This window comes from Oryza brachyantha, chromosome 9 (genome assembly GCF_000231095.2).
Source record: "Oryza brachyantha chromosome 9, ObraRS2, whole genome shotgun sequence".
Taxonomy (NCBI): Eukaryota; Viridiplantae; Streptophyta; class Magnoliopsida; order Poales; family Poaceae; genus Oryza; species Oryza brachyantha.
In genome coordinates, this window is record NC_023171.2 from 11,346,844 (window position 1) to 11,371,198 (window position 24,355).

The 24,355-nt window shown below is 42.5% G+C and overlaps 2 protein-coding genes across 2 annotated transcripts; both read left to right on the plus strand.

Moving 5' to 3' along the window:
• The first annotated feature begins 1,380 nt into the window (after window positions 1-1,380).
• On the plus strand, window positions 1,381-2,988 carry LOC102722242 (homeobox-leucine zipper protein HOX4). Its single transcript, XM_015841389.2, has 3 exons — window positions 1,381-1,810; window positions 1,941-2,287; window positions 2,381-2,988. The coding sequence occupies exons 1-3, from the start codon at window positions 1,747-1,749 to the stop codon at window positions 2,789-2,791; spliced, it is 822 nt and encodes a 273-aa protein (XP_015696875.1). The 5' UTR covers window positions 1,381-1,746; the 3' UTR covers window positions 2,792-2,988.
• Window positions 2,989-17,058: 14,070 nt separating this feature from the next.
• Window positions 17,059-23,027, plus strand: LOC102722520 (protein SCAI homolog). The gene is made up of 9 exons (XM_006660668.3): window positions 17,059-17,763; window positions 18,492-18,698; window positions 18,792-19,031; window positions 19,844-19,910; window positions 20,012-20,155; window positions 20,344-20,435; window positions 21,205-21,378; window positions 21,457-21,593; window positions 22,086-23,027. Exons 1-9 carry the CDS (start codon window positions 17,248-17,250, stop codon window positions 22,285-22,287), a joined length of 1,779 nt encoding a protein of 592 aa, XP_006660731.3. The 5' UTR covers window positions 17,059-17,247; the 3' UTR covers window positions 22,288-23,027.
• Window positions 23,028-24,355: the final 1,328 nt, after the last annotated feature.

The following is a 24,355-nucleotide window of genomic DNA, read 5'->3' on the forward strand; positions in this document are numbered from 1 at the left end:
TTTAGTTCCCAAAAATTTTCACCCAAAAATATGACACCTAAATAGAGTATTAAACATAGATAAAACGAAAAACTAATTGTACAGTTACGTGAGAAATCATGAGACGAATCTTTTAAGCCTAATTAGCACGTGATTAGCCATATGTGCTACAGTAACCCACATGCGCTAATGACGGACTAATTAGGCTCAAAAGATTCGTCTCGCGGTTTCCACGCCAGCCGTGAAATTCATTTTTTCATTCGTGTCCGAAAACCCCTTTCGATATCCAGTCAAACGTCTGATGTAACGTACAAAAGTTTACATTTCACCAACTAAACACCCCCTAATATTTTTAGCTACCAGGTTTGTGCAACATATGGTTACAAACACATGTCGCGTAAACACAGCACTTGTCCCCTCAAACCCACACGATCCAACACGAAAGCCACTTTCTCAGCACCCAACATTTGAGGCGTCACTCGTTGTGGGTCTGGAGCTACTACCCCCCTACACTACCATTATTACCGGAGAATCTAGGGATCGAAGCGCAATTCCGCGAGGATTTTTTACTGTGCACCTGCAGCCTGCCTGCATGCAGTCGCTCCACCATTCCCCAGGAAAGCTGCCCCTCCGTATCGTTTGGCTTTTACCGAGGCGCCTCCTTTTGATCCCCCGACCAACGGAAGCGCCCCCCGCTCCCCCCTCCTCTGCGGACGCTACCATCCGCGCGCGCTTTTCCACGCCCCCCCCCCCCCCCCCCCCCCCCCCCCCGCGCGCGCGGCCCACCACCGCCCCGCGCCGATCCGACGCCGAATCCGTCGCTCCGCCTCGCCGTCGCTCACCTGTACTACGCATGCGAGGGTTGAGCTTTCGGTAGGAGGAGCAGTTCGTCTTGGCTGCCTCTCCTCCCCTACCGCCATCGGTGCGTGACATGGGCGTGACCTGATGAACTTGACCACCGCCTCGTTCCAGTCATCATCATATCGTAAGGCTAGCAATTAGGGGTTCTGGCCATTGGTGAGTGGGTGAGTGAAGCTACGGCCTACTGCTACTGCTACTACTACAAAAAGGCGAAAAAGCCCATCAAACTGGACAATCGATCGAGGCATTAGGTTTTGTGCGGGTCTTTTGCGCTGGTGCACGCGAGATCAGACGTCGATTCTGTCATTTTTGAGTGCCGGGAGTCCAGTCGGTCGTACGTACTACCACTCGCCTAGTTCGTTCAGTTGTTGCTGGACGGAACGTAAAGAACGGTCGCGCCTCTTCGTACTGTCTTGCACATGAGCATGCAAACGCACGTCACGTTAACCCGGGTCGCCTCCTAACCGCACCACCACTCTACCTAACCCAAGCGCCGAAACCGAGCGCCCCTATCCCGGTCTCTCTCGCCTTTATTAATACACACAGGGTACAGGCGCAGACGCAGTCTTGCGAAAACAGAAAGGAAACCGAAAAAGAAACACAGAGAGAGATAGAGAGAGGATCAGAGTAGGGGGGGAAGAAGAGTCACTCCACACTCCACTCTCTCATCCCTGGCCCCTTTCTTGGATCATGAGAAACCGCGCAACAAAATTGCGGTTTTAGGCAACATTTGGACCGGAAAACGAGCTACGTACGTGGTGCTTGGCCATGGATCGCAGCGTGGAATTAAGACCAGCGAGGACCCAGCGATCGAAGCGTGGGCGTGCTTTCTACACTTCTGTGGCCATCTCCTCGCAGTAAGAGATCGAGTGGGTGATCCCTGAACTGTACTGTGACCTCGGAGGCATGAAGCGATCCGCCGGTGCCGGTGGCGGCAGCCCGTCGCTCGTCCCGATGGCGAATTCTAGCGGTAATCTTTGTTCTTTGGTTTTCTTTTTCTAGCGATTTATTCCTTGGAGGGGGGGGGTGCTTTTGGTGTAATTCTTTTGGAGTGTGTCATGCGTGCGAGAAAATTGAGTCTTTTGTGCGTGTTTGATTAGATGATGGCTATGGAGGGGTTGGGATGGAGGTGGAAGGGGATGCGGAGGAGGAGATGATGGCGTGCGGCGGCGGCGGTGAGAAGAAGCGGCGGCTGAGCGTGGAGCAGGTTCGCGCGCTGGAACGGAGCTTCGAGGTGGAGAACAAGCTTGAGCCGGAGCGGAAGGCGCGGCTGGCGCGCGACCTTGGCCTGCAGCCGCGCCAGGTCGCCGTCTGGTTCCAGAACCGCCGCGCGCGTTGGAAGACCAAGCAGCTCGAGCGCGACTACACCGCGCTCCGCCATTCGTACGACACCCTGCGCCTCGACCACGACGCGCTCCGCCGCGACAAGGACGCCCTCCTCGCCGAGGTACGTCCCCGTGACCCACCTGAGCTGTAGCCAGCCGCCGTTCGTTTACGTACGTAATGTCTGATGGCCTCTTCACTGCGTGAATTGTGGTAGATCAAAGAGCTCAAGGCGAAGCTGGGGGACGAGGAGGCGGCGGCGAGCTTCACGTCGGTGAAGGAGGAGCCGGTGGCCTCCGACGGCCCACCGGCGGCGGGTTTCGGGTCGTCCGACAGCGACTCGAGCGCGGTGCTGAACGACACCGACGCCGCCGGCGCCGCGCCAGCGGCGGAGGCGCTGGCTCCGGATGTATGCACGTTTCTTGGCGCGCCGTCCGCCGCGGGCCAAGCGGGGGCGGGCGCAACGGCCGCGAGCCACGGGGAGGTGTTCTTCCACGTGAATTTCCTCAAGGTGGAGGAGGACGAGACGGGATTCCTGGACGACGACGAGCCGTGCGGCGGGTTCTTCGCCGACGAGCAGCCTCCGCCGCTGTCGTGGTGGACCGAGCCCACGGAGCACTGGAACTGAACCGAAGCAAGCCACCGAGACCGAGAGAGAGCAGGGAAACAATATCCTGGGGGAATAAGCAATTCTGGAGAACGCCAGGGTCTTATCTGCAATTTTGTAAAAAAAATGGACCTCTACGTACCTAGTCCCTTTTGCCAATTCTCGCGCGCATTAGCAGTAGCACTGCAATGTAGTGATCCTACTCCCATCGATTACCACTCCAATTTCTAGCTCTCTCTCACTGCCTACGTAGCTCAGTCTGAGCTCTAATGTAAACATGCCATCCAAAATGGACCCTAAATCTGTCACTAGCACAAGGGGGGTGGGTAATTAGTCTAGCTGAGCAAGGAAGATGACGACTCAACGAATGGCCACAGTGTCACTGTTCGGTGGGCCCAGGGGCCACGTGAGGAGCAGGCGTTGGCTTCTTCTTCCTTATCACTGACCGGGACTCGCCTCGCTGACAGCGATCCGCGACGTGGACCTGCTTTGGCTCGGCGCTGCCGCGCGCTTCCACGGGCCACGGCGCGGCCTCCCCCCCGCGAAAGCGTCGTCGCTTCCCTCTGGTCAAGCAACTAGTAGCAGCACAGTATTCACGGCTCGATTGGAACTCGGAAAAGCTTCTGTGCTTTTTGGCCATGGCGACGTGATCAGAGAGGCAGCAGAGCCGGGCGCCCCTGCCGATTTTTAACACGGCTGCAGCTGATTGTACCCTGCACGAGCAAGACAGTATGGTGAACGAGTGCATGATTGGCAAGAGTACAACATAAAATGCCTGTGCATGTTCACGGCAGCTCAGCGCGTGCAGCATTCAGTGCCATCTGTTTGGAGATTCGTCGGGGTTGTTGTATAAGCCTTCACGCCATTGAGTGAGTGCATGGAAATAAAGTCGATGCATGTGTTACGTTGTGCTCCGACGAGCACATACATACATACTACTACCGCTGCTAGTCGATCAGCTGGTGGTAGGTGGGGGCAGTGATAAAAATTCATGGATGGGCGCCGGAATATTCCTGCGACGTTGACGATCGTCGCTCTACTGCTTGGTCAGGTCGAATGTGCTGTCGAGTGTCGGCGTAATTACCGGCACAGAGTAAAAAACTAGCCTCGGCGTTTTCATGTTTCTGGAACCAGATTCTTTCCGGTGATGTTACAGTAGGAGTGATTAAGCTCCATCAGACTTGCCGTACTGTAGTTTCCACCACCACTACTACTACTAGTAGTAAAAGGAACAGTGGCATCTTTAGGTTGCTCTGCACGAATTTGGACTTGTCACCGTGTCAAGTACTGGTACTGTCGGAACGATCGCGATACGATCAATCCCAATCCGCGGTCGCTTTGCTTGTTCTTCACGGAGTACGGGCTTGCTATCGCGACGGAGAAGACAAACTGGGATTGAAGCACGAGCCGGTGAAAGCTAGACGGGGAGCGGCAATTCTGCAGCGACGTGCAACGGCGGGCCAGGTCAACTTGTGATGCATCGTTTGACAGTTATATGAATATACTCATGCATGTTACACTCTCATGTATAGATCCTCGTTCTATACGTGTCATCTAATACTCCATAGTAGATAAGATAGAGGGCAGCAAATTTCTTTAAGGTCGTTTTATCACATAACATGAATACTTTAGATCCCGATGAAAAAAAGATATACTTAGCTACGTAAAACCTACTACGTACCTTCGTCTCATAACAATAATAACATGTACTTTAAGACCTATAATTATTATTATATGTATTAGGATGGAGGGGAGTCGATGGATAAACAATCTCGTTTTGTCGGACTTATCTCCGACGTTCTTGTAATCTTGTGTATTCGATACTGCACCGTTTATATTTTATAGAGGGCGTGTGAAGCACGGTCGCATGACGTTGAAGTGACTTCCCGATAGAGAACCTGAAGCAAATAAACAGGCGTATAAAATTAGTGTGGCCATCACGTAATTGTGGTTGTGGCGCCTATCGATATAAAATCAGCGAACCATGCGCTATATTTTAAGGATATAGACATGGTGACTTTCGGGGGCCTTGCAAACCAACGTTATCAAAGTTTAAAGGAGGTAACAGAGACGCTCAGATTATCCTATGCTTTAGAGTCAAGTAGTGTCAGCAACTTCCGAGAATCAGGATCATTTTCAGTGAAGTTTGGGTAGTACTTCACTATGCACATATTAATGGACGGATTTTTTTAATTATTATTTCGCCTATCTGGCCTGCTGGTATTACCTTCTGATAACACTAGTTTTGCTAAGGTGGTGTTTAGATTGAGAAAATTTTTGGGAGAAGTGTCACTTCAAATGTTTGATACGATATCGGAAGGAGTTTTCGGACACGAATGAAAAAACGAATTTCACGGCTAGCCTAGAAACTGCGAGACAAATCTTTTGAGCCTAATTAACACGTCATTAGCACATGTTGGTTACTGTAGCACTTATGGCTAATCATGAATTAATTAGACTCAAAAGATACGTTTCAAGATTTCTTTCGTAACTGTGCAATTAGTTTTTTGGTTCATCTATATTTAATGCTTTATTTAGGTGTCCAAAGATTCGATGTGATATTTTTGGAAAAAAAAATTTAGAAACTAAACAAGGCCTAAATATGTCTATGAACATTCATTTTGGCCTCGTTCGGCTGCTCTCTTCCTAATCCAGAATTCCTTATTTTTCGTGCGCATACTTTCCGAACTACTAGACGATTTGTTATTTTGAAAATATTCTATAAAGAAGTTGCATTAAAAAAATCATATTAATTTATTTTTTAATTTTTTAATAAATCATATGTCAATGTTTTCCGCGCTAAATAACTAACCCTCGTGTATCATCTCCTGAACGCTTTACACGGCTTGTAGGGTAAAGTAATCGAAACTTTGCAAAACAAAAGCTGGATTTTTACTCTAAAAATAAACGCATTTCATCCGGAGCATGAAACTGATCATCATGAGACCGTCAAACAGAGGGAGATGAGGCCACGCTGGCGTGACAACAGCTTCAACCTACTGAACGAATTGGGCCCCCATGAAAAACGTCGACGAGACGATACCCCTTTTTAATGGCCGAATCAATGCAGGCCCAGATCGCGGGCCCCGTTTTGGACCATGGCGAAATTGGCAGTCCACGTCAGGCCCGGAACCCACAAAATTCTACGCGAACCCATCAAACTGCCACCCACCACAGCGCCAGGTGGGCCCGGATGGCACTAGGTCCCACGGCCAGGGAGAGGGCGAGCGGACTTCTGGAGCAGCGCCTCCTTCTGCCGTCCTTTTTTCTCCGTGCGGTGACGTGGGCTCGGAGGGGGCGTGGGCCACGGAATCTGTTTGTGAAAGAAAGGCGACGTGGCGCTCCCCCGGTGGAGGCCCGTCGCCTCATGCTCGGTGGGCCGAGTCGTGCCGGGGAATACGTGGACAAGAAGCATGTGTGTGTAGTAGACGTGGACAAGAAACATTTTACGGACTGCTGCCGTTTTACACCATCTACGCTGGAGGTGGTTTGTACGGTCACACACTATGTGACTATGATGGTGCCTAGACTGGAGACAAACTCTTGAGTTAGCATTAACCTCAAACACTTTGGTAAGAGAACCCTGTAGACATTTTGGGCTTGGGAACTATGAATATTAATGGTTGATACTCCCTTCGTGTATTTTTATACGATATCATTGATTTTATTATCACGTTTAATTATTCGTCTTATTTAAAAAATTATATAACATTAACTGATTTTTTTATAATTTGATTTATTTTTATAAGATCTTTAAGTATAACTTATAATTTTGTATTTTTTGATAATTTTTTTAAATAAAACGAACGGTCAAATATAGATATAAAAAGTAATAGAGTCATATAAAAAAACATGAATGGAGTATTTTAGACATGGCGTGCATTGTAATCCATGGGGTCGTATGTTTGCTTTTCTAAGAAAAAGTCAAACGATATATATTTAAAAACTAAAAATAATTTATAAATACAATTATATATATATATATATATATATGTTTCAGCGATCTAAAAGTAAATGTTGAAAAATAAAACCCAAAAATCATTTCTAAATCTAAAATTAAAAATTCGCATTTTAGTTTATAAGTAAAAGTTGAAGCAAAAAGTTGAGATTGCATTAAATAGGCTGCGCATGCGTTGACGTGCAGAATGGAAAAGGTGCAGCGCCATGGCATGCTTGGAGTTTAGTTCAAACTATTATACCATGAGAAGTTAATATTAGAATCAGAAAGCAACTGTATTTAATTGGGGGTAGCACAAAGAATTAACATTTTAATATTTTTGTATGTATGATTATACCCCCAAAACATTAATAATTTAAAAAACCAAAGAGATACTCACTACTATCTCTATCCCAAAAAAATATTTTAACTTGAGCTTTTTTACCATTTTTGAAAAAGTACTTCAAGGTACCATCCTTTTAGTGTAAAAAGTATGGTACCTTGAGATATATTATATCTTGATGTACTAAAAATTTGTACTAAAATTCTTGGTACTTGAAAAGGATAGTAAAAATGCCCTTTTAACTTATGTTATTTATCTTAGAAAGATTTCACTTTTGATTATTTATTGGATTGTAGTATACCAAAGCAGAAGATAAATATATTTTGATTTGAAAAGATAACGGGCAGAAGCATTAGGATTTTTAAAAAATGAAGGGCATTATATTCTTTGAAACCTTGTATAGTATATGTGAAAAAGGTAAAAATATATCTTTTTAGGATAGAGCAGTATTAACTTTCCTCTTTCTTACGACTACGTATGAGGAATCGGATTTGACAGGCGACACTTAGATACCTCAAGTTGGAGTCACAATTCCTTATCTTTTCGCTCATGCTCGTACTTATAAACAACCTTAGTTTTGAAGTTTATTATAGTTTTTTTTAGCCTTGACTTTTAGATAATTAAGAGCACGTATATAATTTTTTTACAAATTATTTTTATTTACAAATATAACGTATATAAAATAAACTTAAAATTATTTTTTCGTGTCTAATGTTTGACAGTTCGTTTTATTGGTATTAGATGATAGAACATAAATAGTCCTCACCCTTGCCGCGGCCGCATGGTTCGCTTGTGCCAAGGATGAGAGAGAGTGAAGCAGCTTGGTTATACGTGCCTAGAGCACATCATCTTACTGTATGGCTCCATTGTGTCCAACTTGAGCCATCCTCCCCGCTGCCCACTCTCGTATCCTGTCATATGAACCTAATTGCATTGTCACTCTTTGTGGCTCCGGTGTGTGGAGAGGATGGAGACAGGGAGACCGATCATGGTCATGGGCCTCTTTTGCTCGTCACTCGTGTTGCCATCAGCCTGCCACCCCTGGTCTTCTATGCTATTGCAGTAATTTTGACAGAGAGGAGAAGGTGATACCGTGATAGAGGAGATAGGTGGGCCGTGGGGGCATAAGTTGGGTCACCCTTTTTCCCTAACCATCAGGTTGGCTCCTTAGTAACATGTAGACATCATACAACGAAGACCAAGTCAATATGTCACACAAGTATCATGTAGGATAAAATGATAATCCAAACTACTGAGTAACTCAATTTGCACTGGTATCAATTGTTAAGGGATGTTTCATTTTGGTTTTACGAATGAGGGACGTGAAAGATACTCAGTTAAGGGACGTAACAACTAAAAAGTGGACGTTTTCCTACTCTAGAACGACATGAGTTCAGAAACTAGAACCGGGCCTGCAATCTTATCACGAAATCCACGGCCCGCTGTAGAGAAGAATACAGGCTTTCGGTGCTACGTACGAAAGAAGAACTCGTGGGCCGACGCTGTTAATTTCTTCGTTAGTGGTGAACATGCATGCTGTTTGTTTTTTCGTTCTGCCTATGCATAGGTTTTTTTCCTTTTGGAAGGCACGCTGCAAATGCAGACACTGATCTACACGTGTGTGCATCTACCCTTACAAACACGTGTATGGACATCGTACACCCATGAGCACCTTTTGAAGGCTGAATGTTTTAATTTTTTTCCGATTACATTGACAGCACTAGAAATGTACATGACAATGTAAGTTTTAAATTTGATGCCAAAATAAGTGAAAATTTCAATGCATATTTGAATAACTACACATGAATAACTACACAAAGGTGAACAGTATTCAGCAATAATTGATGGCAGACCGGTTCATCAGTGGATGGGTGGTACACCCAACAGCACGGCCTGTGAACCCGTAATACTCCTCCATAGAAGAATTACAGAGTTGTCACGCTGAAAAGACTGCACTAACGAAGAAAAGTACGCGGTCACCTTTGACACAAAAGTTTGGACTTTGCACTTTGGACCTACCGGCTTTGGCATGTTCTTTGCTCCTCTCTTGTTTTTTTTTAACCCTTTCCTAAATTGACTTGCTCTGCCTTATTTTTCCTCATAGATTCGTAGTGGATTCTGGATTCATTGCTTTTGGTAAAGCACACAGAGGCAGCCAGTCATCTTCCTCATACTTTGATCGCCCCCACAAGCTTTGACGAATCGGCAAAGCACCACAAAAGAGACACACAAAGTCACACAAAACACAAGTGCGTGGACAAAGCAGTGGCCATTTTCTGAACCTGAAAGCCTGCGATCTGACCGTGCGTGCACGCACAGGCGAACGGCCCGGCGCATCCATCGCGGCCCCCCGCCCCTCGCCGTCCTCCCCGGCGTACGGCTCATGCAATGGCTGGGTTGTGCTACGCCGGCAGCGGCACGGGCCTCAATATTGATGCGACATGTGACATGTTCGTTCGGAAGCAGCGAAATCCGTGCGTTTTCTGTTTTGCTCCAAAAGGAGCGGCCGGAGGCTGACGGAGAGGTGACCCGCCATGCCGGGAGTCCGGGACAATCTTCTCAGCGACGGCCGAGTGTTTGACGCGACGGGTTGCCGTGCCACCGGGAACACGGACGTACGAGCGTACGTCTGGCTGGACAAGCATTTCTCTGAGGCCCTTGTCAATTGTCATCAAGGTTGCGAATGAACACGTACGAGCACGTTGCATGTTGGCACGTTCCGTGGGTTTAGAGTACTGGAGTAGTACTATAGTAGAAGTACTAATCTACGGGAAGAGATGCACAGTTGAAGAGTTGAATGAAGTCATAGGTAGGGACTATCTAGACGGGTGCACTGCAGGCAAATTTTCGTAAAAGAGTACAGCGTAGACTTCTACGCGACTTAATATATAGCAGCTTCCCCTATAGGAACGTGGTTACCCGACGGCAGGCCACTTCCGGTGTGCAGACAGAGTGACGGAATGGCACGTGCGTGGTTTGGGTGATGTGGCTCCGATGTCTTAATTTGCCGCAAGGAGAAAATAAAGATGGAGATATTAGTGTTGCGGAGATAGCTAGGGATATCTCAAACGACTCTCAATAAAAAGCCATTACAAATGAGTGCAAATCAATTACGGCTATTGATCATTCTAGCTATATGCATGGTTAATGTCCTTCTGTTAGTAATGGATAACCCGTCACAGATATAAGTATGTGTACTAGTGATCATCTCCGGCTGGACCGGCTCGGTGAGGTCATGGTAAGCACGCCTTAAAGTCGAGCAGGACGGACCCCTCCAATGGGAAGCAGACAGGTGCGACACAATAGCTGTCAAGCTGACACGACGCAACCGCAAGCTGCCCACATCGCCGCCCGCCACGACGACGCAGGGTCCGCGCTCTCCTCCAAACGATCGATTCCTCCGCGGCGTTGCGCCGCAGGTGGACATGCGTGTAAGTACGGTGCTGCTGCTATTGAGCCCGATGGCTCGATCGACACGCACCGAAGTGGCTCCCGCCCACCCGCCTCCCGGTTCCCCCCTTGCGGCGCGCGCGACGGAACGAGGCTCGCGAGTCGCGAGGACGCGCCAAGCCACCAACTGCCAACCAAACCCATCTCCTCCTGCCGTTCCATGCATGGCAGGCACGGTCCACGGTACCAGCACATCGTAGCACGGGCGGAATAGCTCGTAGCCCGCACGCGCCGGCGCGGCGGCCCAGCTCCGTGTTTCCACCCCCTCTACGGCTATACTACGTCCGTCCATCCACTCTCGTACTAGTGAGAACGAGAACGTAGGAGTACTAGTACTCTTGTATTAGTACCAGTACACGTTTATTCATCTCAGATTGTCCTATAAAGTCAGGCCAGTAGTCATCTAGACGTACGAAAGACGCTCTCCCCCGACCTCCGGGCTGTCAATATCACGTGCCATTTGTTTGCTCTTCGATCGGGCGCCAATGAAGAGCTATTCCTACGTACTCCATTCTCCAGTAGTAATGTACTCCTAGCACAAGTACTACTCCTAAAGTACTCAGGCGCAGGCATAGAGTAACATGGAAACACAGGGAAAAGATGGATGTACAGGGGACATGCATCAAAGTCAAGAGCATGGAAACGATAACAAAAGATCCAGCCGTGCCAGTCGACGTACGCCCGAGGCCCGAAAAATTCCAACGCGAGGTCACGAGTCTCCATGTAGATGGCGAGCCAGGCACGCCCAGGCCGCGCACGGTTGCCAGGCAGCCAACCAGCCTGACCCGATCGCGAGAGCCGGGCCGCGGTTGAACCGTAGGACCGGCTGGTCCATGGGAAGGACGCTTGCGGACGGACAGGAGGATGCATGGCGCGGGGGACAATGGGAATCGGTGTTGTTATAGCAGGTACAATAGAGGTGTGGTAAGCTGACTTAAAAAAAATATTACTGAGTTCGTAAAAAACAAAGAAGGAGAGAGAAAATGGATGGATGTTTAATTTAGAGCCAGACTACACACACAAATCAAAAAAAAGTACTACTTACAAGATAAAGAAATAAATGTGATAGGGTACATAAAGAATATAATATTATTGTCATGATAGAATAAACTGAAAATTAGAGTCTCTTATTGTTTGTGTTAGCTATAAAATTACTTGTGTATGATATGGAATGAAATTGGAGTAGACAACAAATACTGCTATTGACCTTGCTCTTAAATGCGCTACCGTACGAGTACGTGCCCTGTCCTAAGTTGCGCTGATTTGGGTCCAAAATTTGATGTGGTGTACCATGTGCACAGTCTCCGGTCAGAGCACGCGTGCGCGCGCAATATATATATATATATATATATATATATATATATATATATATATATATATAAAGCTGATGGGAGTGATGGTATCATATTTGCAAATAAAAAATAATTTATAAATAAAATTTATATGTATGTATTTTTAGTGGTTTAAAAATCAATGTTGAAACCTTCGATGAGAATAACCTAAAAATCAATATCAAATTTAAGGTTAAGAATTTATATTTTGGTTTACAAATACAAATATAAGAAAAAAAAAGGTGGATCATGGGCCATGCCAGAGATTTTTTTTTTCATGCTGCTGCGGTCCTGCATTAAACGAAGAAGTGATTATTCACGTGTGAATCTCCGAACATTTTGGGCTTATTGCCTCTTTTGAGCGGTGGTGTGGCTAGCAACATTTACAATTTTACATGTTAGCATCACATGTCCCACTTGTAATTAACACCTCTAGTTTTTTTTTACTGAGATCAATGGCGAAGGAAAAAAAAACTATGAATCTATGATACACATCATTAATTTAGTTTTTTTTTACTTATCTATGGCACATTCTTCTCCATAGTTTTCATACATGGACAGTGTATATAGCTCGTCAAGAATTTAGGAAGTGAAAAGTTACTTCGTCCGAGTCAGTGTGTGCATCCATGAAGCATTGAAGCTAGCATACACGTACCAACAAAGCGCCCCATTTCCTTTTTCATGTGAATGACAGTACTCCGGAACAGGAGGAATCATGCCGAAAGCATGGTTTATTTGTCTTGATGTGCGTTCTACTAAATGGTCGCATCCCATGGGACCAGGTCCAAAAGCTTAAGCTAATCTGGCCCTAACTAAACAACGCAAAAAAACACCACCACACCAAAACCCTCCAGATTAAGATTCCCATGATCCCATCTTCTTACTTAATCGTTAACCACTTAACCACTGCAACACTAATTGTGAATTGCTCTTTACACGCACGTCCGCTCGGCACAGGCCGGCGACGCGGAAGCCAACCTGTTCCAACCGAGCAGCTGCGCAGGCAGTGATCCTCTGCACACCTGTAAAGAATTCCGGCGAGTAGACTTGTGTCCAATGATTGCGCCGACCAGAGAGGCAGAGACCACTGCACTGGACACCGATGAATCCTCTACCACCGCGAGCAAGCTCGGTCCAGCAGAATGATGGCAAAGCGTTCGAGTAAAGATGCCCTCTCTGGTTAACTTCATCATCGATCCTTCAGCCGGAGCAGAGTATAACTCTTGCAAGGATCAATTCAGGCTGCTTTTGTACTGAAATCTATTATATATATATATATATATATTATATAAAGTAATAAGAAAAGAAGGCTTCACGTGGTCTCTCACGGGCTATAAATTCTGAGATTAATCGGAGGAAAATGGAAGAAAAAAAGAAAAAATATTTTTTTAGAGAAAAGAACGGCAAAATTTTAAAAAGGAAACAACGGCAAAATTGAATCGGACAACGAGGAGAAAATTTTTTTTAGGAAAAAAGGGAAAGAACGGCAAAAAAAATGAATAGGATAACAAGAAAAAAAAAGGAAAAGAACATATTTCTTTTGAACCAGACTTCGTGAATACCTAACATATATATATATATATAGTAATAGATAAAAAAGCCACCATATTCACATTAATTAAAGAAAAATACATGCACTGTACTGGAAAAAGAACCCCACGTTGTCTCTCATGAGGTAGAAATTCTGAGATTAATCAAAGAAAAAATGAAAGAGAGAAAAGAAAATATCAACCAGACAATGAAGAGATATAAATAGAAGAGCACGGGGCGCATGCTACCTCCATGCATTGAGATCGGGACGTTGGATTTGGAATCGGAGAAGGAAAAGAGAAAAAAATAATATTTTTTTGGAATAGGACCATGAAAGAAAAGATCAATTTAAAATAAAGAAAAATAATAATAACAAGACTCCATGCGCAATCAAGTTTAGAAAAATCCAAATCTCAAATATAAAGAAAAGAGTTCACGTGTAAATACATTTTAGGAAAATATAAATCTTGGATTAAAAGTTTTAAAATAGTTGATATTGACGGAAGAGCCCATCTATAAATGCAATTTAGAAAGATCTGAAATTTTGGTTAAAAATAAAAAAATTAAATAAAGATAAATAATAAAAAAGTACACGTGTAAATAAATCTCGGATTCAAAAGTTTAAAATAATTGATACTGAGAGAATGGTTCATCTATAAATACAATTTAGAGTCATCTAAAATTTCGGTTAAAAAGAATGACAGATTAGAAATACAATTTCGGAATTAAAAATAAAGAAAAATAATAAAAAGAGCCTACGTGTAAATACAGTTTAGAAAAATAAAATTTTTAGATTAAAAATTTTAAAATAATTTTTATTTAGGAAAATTTAAATTTAAATTTAATTATTATCTAAATAAGAGACCCTATATAGATTCAATTTATAATGGCTAGCTGCAAATATGCGTGGGTCACCGTGCTAATTAAAAAAAAAGAAAAGAGGAGAACAAGTGGTGGAATTATTTAAACAGTAGACAGCCACTGGTAGGATTCCCTGGCAGTTGCAATTTCAGTTACTGGTAGGAAGCGCACGTAGAACTGTATCAGCAGAATGCCGTGCTAACCGCTGCTGCATCACCGGACCGTGACGAGGCGTGACAACGGCAGGCCACCTGCCCGTGACCTACGGAATAACCAACTTCAGGGCTAAAGTGTACGAAAGATCGCGCGATCGCCTGAAACTTTTCCGACGGTCACTTCAACCAGTGTGTCGCGATCGGCTCGTCCGTCTCCGGCCGGCGTCAGCGGAGGGCGAGGCACGGGGCGGCAAGTCGACTCTAAACTAGAGGGGATTGATGAATCCCCTCACCGTTGTACCGCATTACGCTGTCTGATTTTTTTATTTAACATTTAAAAATATATTTAATCATTCATCTTTTTAAAAGTATGCAAACAACAAGTTATGCTTAAAGTTTACTTCATAATAAAATAAATTATAACAAAATAAATAATTGTTACAAAATTTTTAAGAATAAATCAAGTAACCAAAGGGGTTATTTGGTTTTTTTTTAAAAAATCCAAACAATATATTTGCAATAATTTGCTAAAACTTGTATATATGTGTTCATAGCAATCTAAATGCTAAAACCAAAAAATAATTAACAATTAAAACCTTAATATCAATTCTAAGTTTAAGGTTAAAATTTTAAATTTTAGCTTATAAGCATAAGTGAAAGCTAAAAAACTATAAAATTTAAGTTTAAATTTAACATAGGCCAACATAAAAAAAACAGATAATGCAGTCGCGAGGTAGAAGTAGGGTCGTCGCGTGCTCCTCACATATGCTCCTGCCATTTGTATTGATCCCCACCCAATCGAGCTGGAGAGACTGAACGACTGAACGGTGTCGTCATCTCATTGAAAGCGTTCACGGTTCAGTAGTCAGTTGTTTGGTTACCTTCATTTTCACTTCAATTAACATGGACTTTGTCTTCCATCGAGATCGCTTTCGAGGCTTTGGGGGGATAATGCTCGTACGTACTCGTATGTTGTTTTCTCAGCGGCTATATGTAGTTTAATTTGGAGTAAAATATAGTTCTGTTTTTTAAACTTAGGAGCAGATACTGGATGTCCATAAACATAAAAAAAAAATATACACCTAGATCATTAAATTTAGGAGCGGATGTTATTTAGATCCGTAAAATATTAAATTACATATGACTTTCCTACATCTTAAATTCAAAATACAAATAGAATTAAACTGCCTCGAGTCATATGCCATCTTCTTCTTTTGTAGGGGTCATCGCATGTGTGTTTTGTACCTTTTGGGAAATAAACTTGTGATTAACTCATTTGTCCTTAGTAGTCTACTATTTATATTTAAATCAATTATCCATAACCTGAAAAGGGTCTTGGATGCGCTTTCAATCCCCACATATATTTTTATCCCTATTGATTTACTCCCTGATCCGATAATATAACGTGTAACTATTTTTTTCTCTTATAATATAAGAGGTGCATGTAAGTATACATTAACTAGCACATATTTTTCTCTAAATTTAATTTATTTTAAATTCTTCACCATTAAAATGTCTAACCACATTACATACATGCATGCATACATCTAGATAATATAAATGATGAGTTATTATAACTCTTTTTTTATCTTTTATCTTTGTGTTAGTGGTATTTACGTATTATATTATGGGAGGGAGGAAGTATTGTTTACGAAGGATAACCAAAATATTTTTTTAACCTTAATCCTGGTTAAAGAACCTCTTATATTTTAGAACGGATATGGTATATTTGCTTAGCCAGTTGTGCAATGCTTTTGAGGGGAAAATGTAGGCTTCATGTCAATTTTTTTTTTTGAAAAACACGGTCCATTCTCAACAATTTAATTTTAATTAAAAGAGTCAATGATGTTATGAATCAAAAATACACGGAATGCTTAAAATTCGATTGTAGTTCACGTAGATAGATAAACGCAAACAAATCCCTAAATCCCTAAACTTGTTGAATTTTATCATCAATACGTTTCGTTAAGACAATAAATGCAACATGCTCTGGATACCCCTATCACGTCAAATTTTAGGACTTGTTTAGTTTCTAATTTTTTTTTTCTAAAAACATAACATCAAATTTTTGGACATCTAAATAAAACATTACACATAGATGAACCAATAAACTAATTGTATAGTTATAGAAGAAATCTTGAGACGAATCTCTTGAACCTAATTAGTCTATGATTAGTCATAAGTGCTACAGTACCACCATGTGCTAATGAAGGATTAATTAGGCTCAAAAGATTCGTCTCGTGGTTTCTAGGCTAGCCATGAAATTCGTTTGTTCATTCGTGTCCAAAAATATCTTTCGATATCCGATCAAAAGTTCGATATGATATTTTTTTTTAAAAATTTTGACAACTAAACACCATCTTAGTAACCCTCGTTGCGTCATCCACACCTAACACCGCATAGAACAGTTTGTTAAGAAATCAAATCGAACAATGTCACGTACTCGTACTTGCCAATATGCCCTACATAGATTTGGTAGCAGTGTTCAGAAACTAACGGGGTTGATTTTATTTTTTGTTTACACAAATAAATCGGATAATTTCTCACCGTGGAACCAAAGCAGGGCACACTGTAGAGTCAGACAAAAACCATTAAACAAAGTGCGAATGATTGAGTAATAAGAGCCCAATTAGGGCACCTAAATTACAGCGTTTATGTGTACTGTAAAACAGCTCACCCACGCTCACCCCGTACTATCGACCACTTTTTTTTATCTCTTCTCGAACAAACTCCCCTTTTATCACACACGCACTCTCTCTCTTCTCTCTCGTTTCGTTCCCCACCACCACCACCGCCTCCTCGTCGCATTCGCCCAAATCGCGAGGGGGGAATAGACCGGCCGGCCTCCGCGTCCCCTCTCGTCGCCGGCGATGGCCGACGGCGAGGGCTCCGGCGGCGCGTACAGGGAGTTCAAGGCGCTGGCGGAGGCGGCAGACCGCAAGTTCGCGCGGGCGCGGGACCTCCCGCTCTACGGCGGCGGGGACCACCACAGCCGGAAGGCGTTCAAGGCGTACACGCGGCTGTGGCGCCTGCAGCAGGAGCGGCGGAGGGAGCTCGTCGCGGGCGGGCTGCGGCGGTGGGAGATCGGGGAGGTGGCCTCCCGGATCGGGCAGCTCTACTACGCGCGCTACCTCCGGACCGCGGAGCCGCGCTCGCTCGTCGGCGCGTACGTGTTCTACGAGGCCATCTACAGCCGCGGGTACTTCGCCGCCGCGGGGCAGGTCGGGGGCAGCGACAAGCACCAGGGCCTCCTTATCCGGTACAAGGAGCTGCGGTTCATCGCGCGGTTCCTCGTCGTGGCCATGCTGATGCGGCGAGCCGAGGCGGTGGACCACCTCGCTGGTCGCCTCCGTTCGCTCGTCGAGGAGACGAAGTCGGCATACCCCGTAAGATGCTTAGCTCCTCTTGTGCTTTGAATTGGGGAACCCCGAGTTAAGTTTATGGGCTTGCTGTTTTTCGGTGTATTTTAGGAAACCTAGTGGGAACTTGTCCATTTCAAGGTTGTGTTGCCACTTGTTTCTGATTGAAGTGCTATGCACAGTGCTCTTTTTTCTGTAGGGATTTTTAACTTGGACTGCTGTTTAATCAATGGTTTCTCTTTATTTACCTGTTGGATTCTCTGTAATAATAATGGCCAATTCTTTGCGGTAGTATATGGAACTAAACTTTAAAATCTTACCTTATTTCTGATCAACTAAAGTAATACTCCTGTAGAGTGCTCGTTTTTCTCTTGGGATTTGGGATGTTTGAATGCACGAGTTGTACATTTCATCAGCATAATGAATTTTGGATCATTCATGGTTTACAGTTTTCGCTGCTAAAGTAGAGGCTTTGTCTTTAGTTAGGTTGATAATTCTGTACTAGAGGAAGTATGAACTAGAGCAATTTCACCAGCTGTATTACCTTTCTGCAGCATATTCATCACATCGTTTTGTCGGTGCTTAATTGAGAAATGATATGTATGTCTGATGGTTGAATAATGAATGTTATGCTAAACGGATAGCTTAGCATTTGAGCACATGTCATTTCAATAGAGAATCAAATTAGTTTATAATTAAGAAAACCTTTCCATTTAGTCTTTCAATAACAAATTTGGGATCATTTTTTTTTTAAGAAAACCAACTTCAAGGAATGGAAGCAAGTACTTCAAGAGCTTGGAAAATTTTTGAAAGCTGATGGAGCATACAAGGGATCTAGGTCACTGAGATATGACAACCTGTTTGACTCTTTTCCGTCGAATCTTGCATCTCTTGCACGATTCCATTCAAGAAGAGTACTGAAACTGAAAGAAGCTGTATTGACAAGCTATCGCAGAAATGAGGTCACATATCCTATCTGTTAATAATTAGCCCAATTATCTTGCATAATAATATTATCTAAAAGCAAGCTTGACAGATTGTCATATGTAATGCAGGTGAAGTTCACAGAATTAACTCTCGACACTTTCAGAATGCTACAGTGTCTGGAGTGGGAGCCCACTGGGTCTTATCAGATTGCTGCCAAAGAGCTTACAGAAAATGGAACTATAAGTGATCAGAGTGGACCCTCTGGTTTAATTGATATTCACCTATCATCAGAAATATCTGATGGAAGTCTTCCTTCAAATCCTCAAAAAGCAGTTGTATATCATCCTACTGTATCACATCTTCTAGCGGTAGGTTGTTTATGCAAGTTTTTCCTCTCTTTCAAGTTCAGTTTGAGAATAGGATGGAAATCAAATTCTGATAGTTTCACATGTCTTCTTTTCGAGGACTACTCCTAAAATGATATATTATGCTCACCATCGTATAAACTGGATGCTTATGTACCCCTTTATCACTTTCATTAGCTTTATATAAAAACTTCAATACAACTCTCTGGTTGACGTTTGTGTTAGGATTTTATCATACTGAATGATGTGATTTGCCAGTACACCTGCTGCCCTCAATCTAAATCATGCATCCATTGGTGTAAGTTGTCACGTCGTTGGCAAGTCTGCACAAGTCCCTCATCATACCTGGATGTTGTCATAGTTAGAGAGGCTTCTGCTGCACATTGTAATTTATTTGGTGGTGGAGACACCCACAGTTTTGTGCTATACTTAGTTGAGAAATTTTATGGTCCTTGAGAGAATTCCTAGAGGTACCAAATTTTTGGTGTAAAATTTTAGTACCTCTAGGTACCTAGTGCTTGGAGGCACCAAGTTATTACACTAGAAAATTCGGTACTCAAGGTATCTTTTCAAGGATGGTAAAAAAACTCTATTTAGTATAACTGCATATATTCTGTAGTTTACTGTAGATGATGCATTCAGAAAAATGCGAGACTATTCAACTTTGCTATCTTTTAGTGCTGATTGACTGCAGGGTTGTTGTTGGAATCTATTGGAATATACTTTTATTCACTCATGAGCTTGATGATCAATATATTTGTTCTTTTGCTACCAGAACCTTTTTTAGTGTTACATCAGACATTCATAATTTGCAGGTTCTAGCCACAGTCTGTGAGGAGCTCTCTCAAGATAGCATCTTACTTGTCTATCTCTCAGCATCAGGTTCCCTTCTCGATCTGACTTTGTAAAACATCTAAACTTTTTTGTTTGGAGTCAACAGCCATTAGGTTCTTTCCCGTCTAATTTAGTGCTCACAATTTCAGGATTTTCTGAGCAGAACATTACTTCTCAAAAGTATGCCTCTAGCTCAGCATATACAAGGGCAACTTCTGTGTATCCCATTGACAAGTCGAATTCCAATATTAGTTCAGATAATCATCTATGGCTTGGTCCCCGTGGAAGTGGAGGTAAGCATGTGTCTTCTCATTGGGATGTTTTCTGGAATTCTGTCTCAGTATAGTGATATGTTTCAATTAAGTCCACTTTTATGGTTTACTTGGCAGGCTAGTGTCTGACTAGATAGATGGACTAGTTTCTTTTTGAAAGGCTAACACTTTATGCATTTGCTATTCTGACCTGCTTGTATCTTTACCAGGTCCAAACAATCTTTATCCAGAAGATCTGATTCCCTTTACAAGATATCCACTATTCCTTGTAATCGATAGTGAAAATAGCCATGCATTCAAGGCAGGTTTGTCAGAACTTAATCTTAGCTTGGTAGATGAAAATCATTATCATGAGTGTTCTGTTGTTTTTTAAGAGCCAAACTTACTACACTTGATTGTCCATGCCTTTTTCACCCTGTAGTTCTTACTATGGGTTTATTTAGATTCATTGTGGATGAAGTGTTTGGTATTCTCATTATTTTTATGTGCGTACTTTTTAACCTACTATAACATAAAACAAGCTGCAGTAGTTAGGTTGGTAACATTGTATGTGTTTACATGCTCGATCATAGCTCGATATTAAACTACTGAAAAATTACTTAAATCAGAGGATAGCAGAGGACTTATGTCTTGCATAGCATAGCATGAATGGCTGGATTTGGAGTTGGAAATTAAATAGGCGCTCCCTTTCCATTTACTATAGAACACTGTATTGATGAAATATTTGGGAGGTTTTTTGCCCTCCTGTTCTTGTAAGTATTTTTATTTTCTTTCTTTCTCCTTAATGAAATTAAACCAGTCCTTCTGTGTTCTTGAGAAAAAAGAATCTAGGCACTGCCACTATCCATACAGAAACAGGCAAAACTTTTCATGTAGCAGCTTGTGAATCCATCATTTGGTTCTTTATTTCTCCAGTACATTTTAAACTTTATATAAAATATTCTTTCAGAAAAAAGATAATTAACCTAATATCATGGAAGGGTTCTCTCTCCATTCTGTTTTTTTTCCACATTTTTTCCTGTTCTCACAAAAATGGGAGAACGAATATCTTATATGACCCACAATTGCAGGGCATACATAATGCAGAGAAGGGAGAGCCAGCTGCCTTGCTTCTTTCTCCTAGGATAGCATCAGCAATGCCTGGTGCAGAATCCACGGGTAATGGAAGCCAATTTACATACTTCCTCACAGCTCCAATGCAAGCCTTCTGCCAGCTAGCTGGGATAACTTCTGAGATAGACAGCGTATGCTCTTTCCTTGAAGAGTTGAGTATTCATGTAGTATTAATTTCTATATTTTGAGATCTTCTGCTTGGTTTTCAGGATACGTATGCTAATGCAGAAACCATACTTTTCTCTGCTTTGGAACAATATGAAGGGATCCTCAGCACTTCTGTTGGATTGAACAACGTCTGGGGACAAATTTTACCAGATCCTTTTCTCAGACGCCTGATCCTCAGGTACCTTATTCCTTATCTCTTCCAGATTCAATGTTCTTATGACTATCTTAGCATGGTTGGAAGGTGTTAGCATGGTGGCTTGGAAAACCTCGCCCACGCTGACTACTTCACTGTTACCTACTTATCATTCACTAGACCGAGTATGAGTACGGACTGACATTCACTAGACCAAGTCAGAGTGTAAGTACATGAGTAGTTATCAGTACTAGACAACCTAAGTTCCTGTCCGTTGTGATATTTCCTGCAAATCTCAGGTGGGCAGTGAACTTGTGCACAAGTGCATGGAGCTGTATAGTAAAACAATGAATGGGTGATTGTAATCAATACCAGTATCTTACACATATTCAGAACTCCAATTACATTTTCAGACAATTCTTTGCAATTTCAGAATTTTTTTTATTTTCCACATTTATGCATTGTATCAAACCATTCTTTTTACTAATAAAATGAGCATGTGCAGATATTCATTCCTTTAATCTTATTCATTTGCAGGTTTATTTTCTGTCGAGCAGTTATCTTCTATTTTCACCCTGAGGAGAATGGTGAACATATGCCAACCTGCCTACCTAGTCTTCCAGAGTCAGTATCGCCAAAATCTGAAGCCATCATGTCCCCCATCCTTGAGCTTGCAGAAAACCTTGTTGTGAGCGAACGGTTTCATTTCCGACATTCCATCCGCAACAATAAGAAATGATGATCAAGAGCAGTAACTTAATCCTTCTGTAGATACCTCCATGGTATATAATCAAGCTATTTGTTGATTTGTTGGTATTTATACAGCCAATGGAGCATGATTCAGTATTAACAGGCTGCAACGGCAGCCTGGGAGGGGTGACTGATCTATCATTGTCTTCTGCTTCATCTCCTTTGAGCATTTGTACAAGTTTGGTTAGGTGGTCCTTACTTTTGATCTAGGCAGTGTAGGGCTTCTCTTTACTTTTCTTTCGGTTTGTGGTTGATGACAGTTTGTAAGCTGGAAGAGGCATTTTTTGGTACCCCGGAAGGCAGATTGTTTTGTAGGGTTAGCACAATATTTGAGAGTTAGTTTTCGACTTCCATCTGATGCATTGCGTCGCACACCTGTCTAGTGCTCCCAAGGATTGTAACTGTTGTTTGTATCTGAATGAAGAGCTCTTAAGTCTGTCTAACTTGCCTGTTCTCTCTACAGTGGCGGTGGTTAGAGTTGATAAGTGCTGCGATCCATCGCGGACATTTGTGATCATCTATTACCATCTGATAATTTTGCTTTCAAACAGTTTCGCATATACCAATAATGATACCAAGGGTCTTGGCATGGAATATACTATGTGAAGAACTCTGGAGTTCCTCCAGGAAATGCAACTCAACCATGTTTGTGCCTCACGGAGTTATGGTCAGTCACAGCTGTTCGGTATGTCTCTGAAATTTAACAAATGCGTTATACAGGCAATGTGACAAACACTGGACAAAAAATTGTCTTTCCCCATATCAGAAAAAAAATTATATTAGTACCTTTTCTGTGCTGTGATGATGAAAAGCTTACTAGACTGTTCTGAAAAAGGCAGCTCGTTTTTTCTTGTACAGTATACTGAGGTTTTTTTTGAGCAGGTACAATAGAAGCTTAAGCCCAGCTATAAGCATATTTTAAAAAAATAAGAAGCTTAAGCCTAGCTATAAGCATATTTTAAAAAGATAAGAGGAGGAAGAAAAGAGGTGGGCTATTAATTTATAGCTAGCTGCACACGGGTTTCAAGACAAAATGTGTGTATGACATGTGAGACCATATATTAATGTTTTGTATGTAACTATTGTATGAATTGGTTATTAGATTGACTATAGATGAATTGGAGCTAGTAGTAGCTATACTATTGAATTTGCTCTTAGAGAACCACTAGCGTATGAGACTGATGGTTGTTCGGTATGCCCTAAGAGCATCTCCAACAACGAATAGACTCTTCAAACATTCATATAGCCAACTATCCATTTGATTTTATTTAGTAAGTTAAAATCATTGCTCGCTTCAACGGTCTCTCTATCTACTCTCCATTATGAGTCTATGATAGATGAGACCCATATGTCTCAGTCTCTATTAACCTTATTCCTCTTTAATTTTGGCTCCCATCGTTTCGTTTTTTGGAGGAATAAACGAAAACGTGCTTTTGCAAACGAAAAATAATTTACAGATAAAACTTTTGTATACGTGTCCATAGCGACTCAAAAGCGAAATGTGTAAAAGAAACCATGATGAAAAAACCATAAAATCAAGTTTAAAATTAAGTTCTAAAATTCAAACTTTGGCTTATAAACAGTCGTAACTGCGAAACGATGGAGCCCTTTGTGCCGTAGCTTACTTCAACATATATGTTGCTATTGTGCAAGGCAGCAAATCACAAGTTCACAACACCAAATCCCTAGCGGCCCTAGTAAACTAGTCTGTGAATACGAGTGGTCCGAAAGAGCAGCTCGTTTTATCCTGTACTTTATCCACTATCCAGAAAAATCTAAGCAGTCAGCACGGTGCCATTTTAAACTATTCTATGAGAGGTTTTGAACTCTCTTGGTGTTAGTTTCAAAAAAGGGAACTTCTATTGGTGTTGTGTTGCAGGCAAGTTCACAGAGAGATCAGATGAATATATTGGGTCGGCTGGTCAGCGTTGTTTCTTTTTTTCTGCAACTACGGTGCTTCTAGAAGTTGATATTATAGAGTTTGACATTTGCAATATCCAATCAGATAAACCTGTGCAGCAGATCGCATGTTACCATTGCTTCCGTTGCTGATTTGA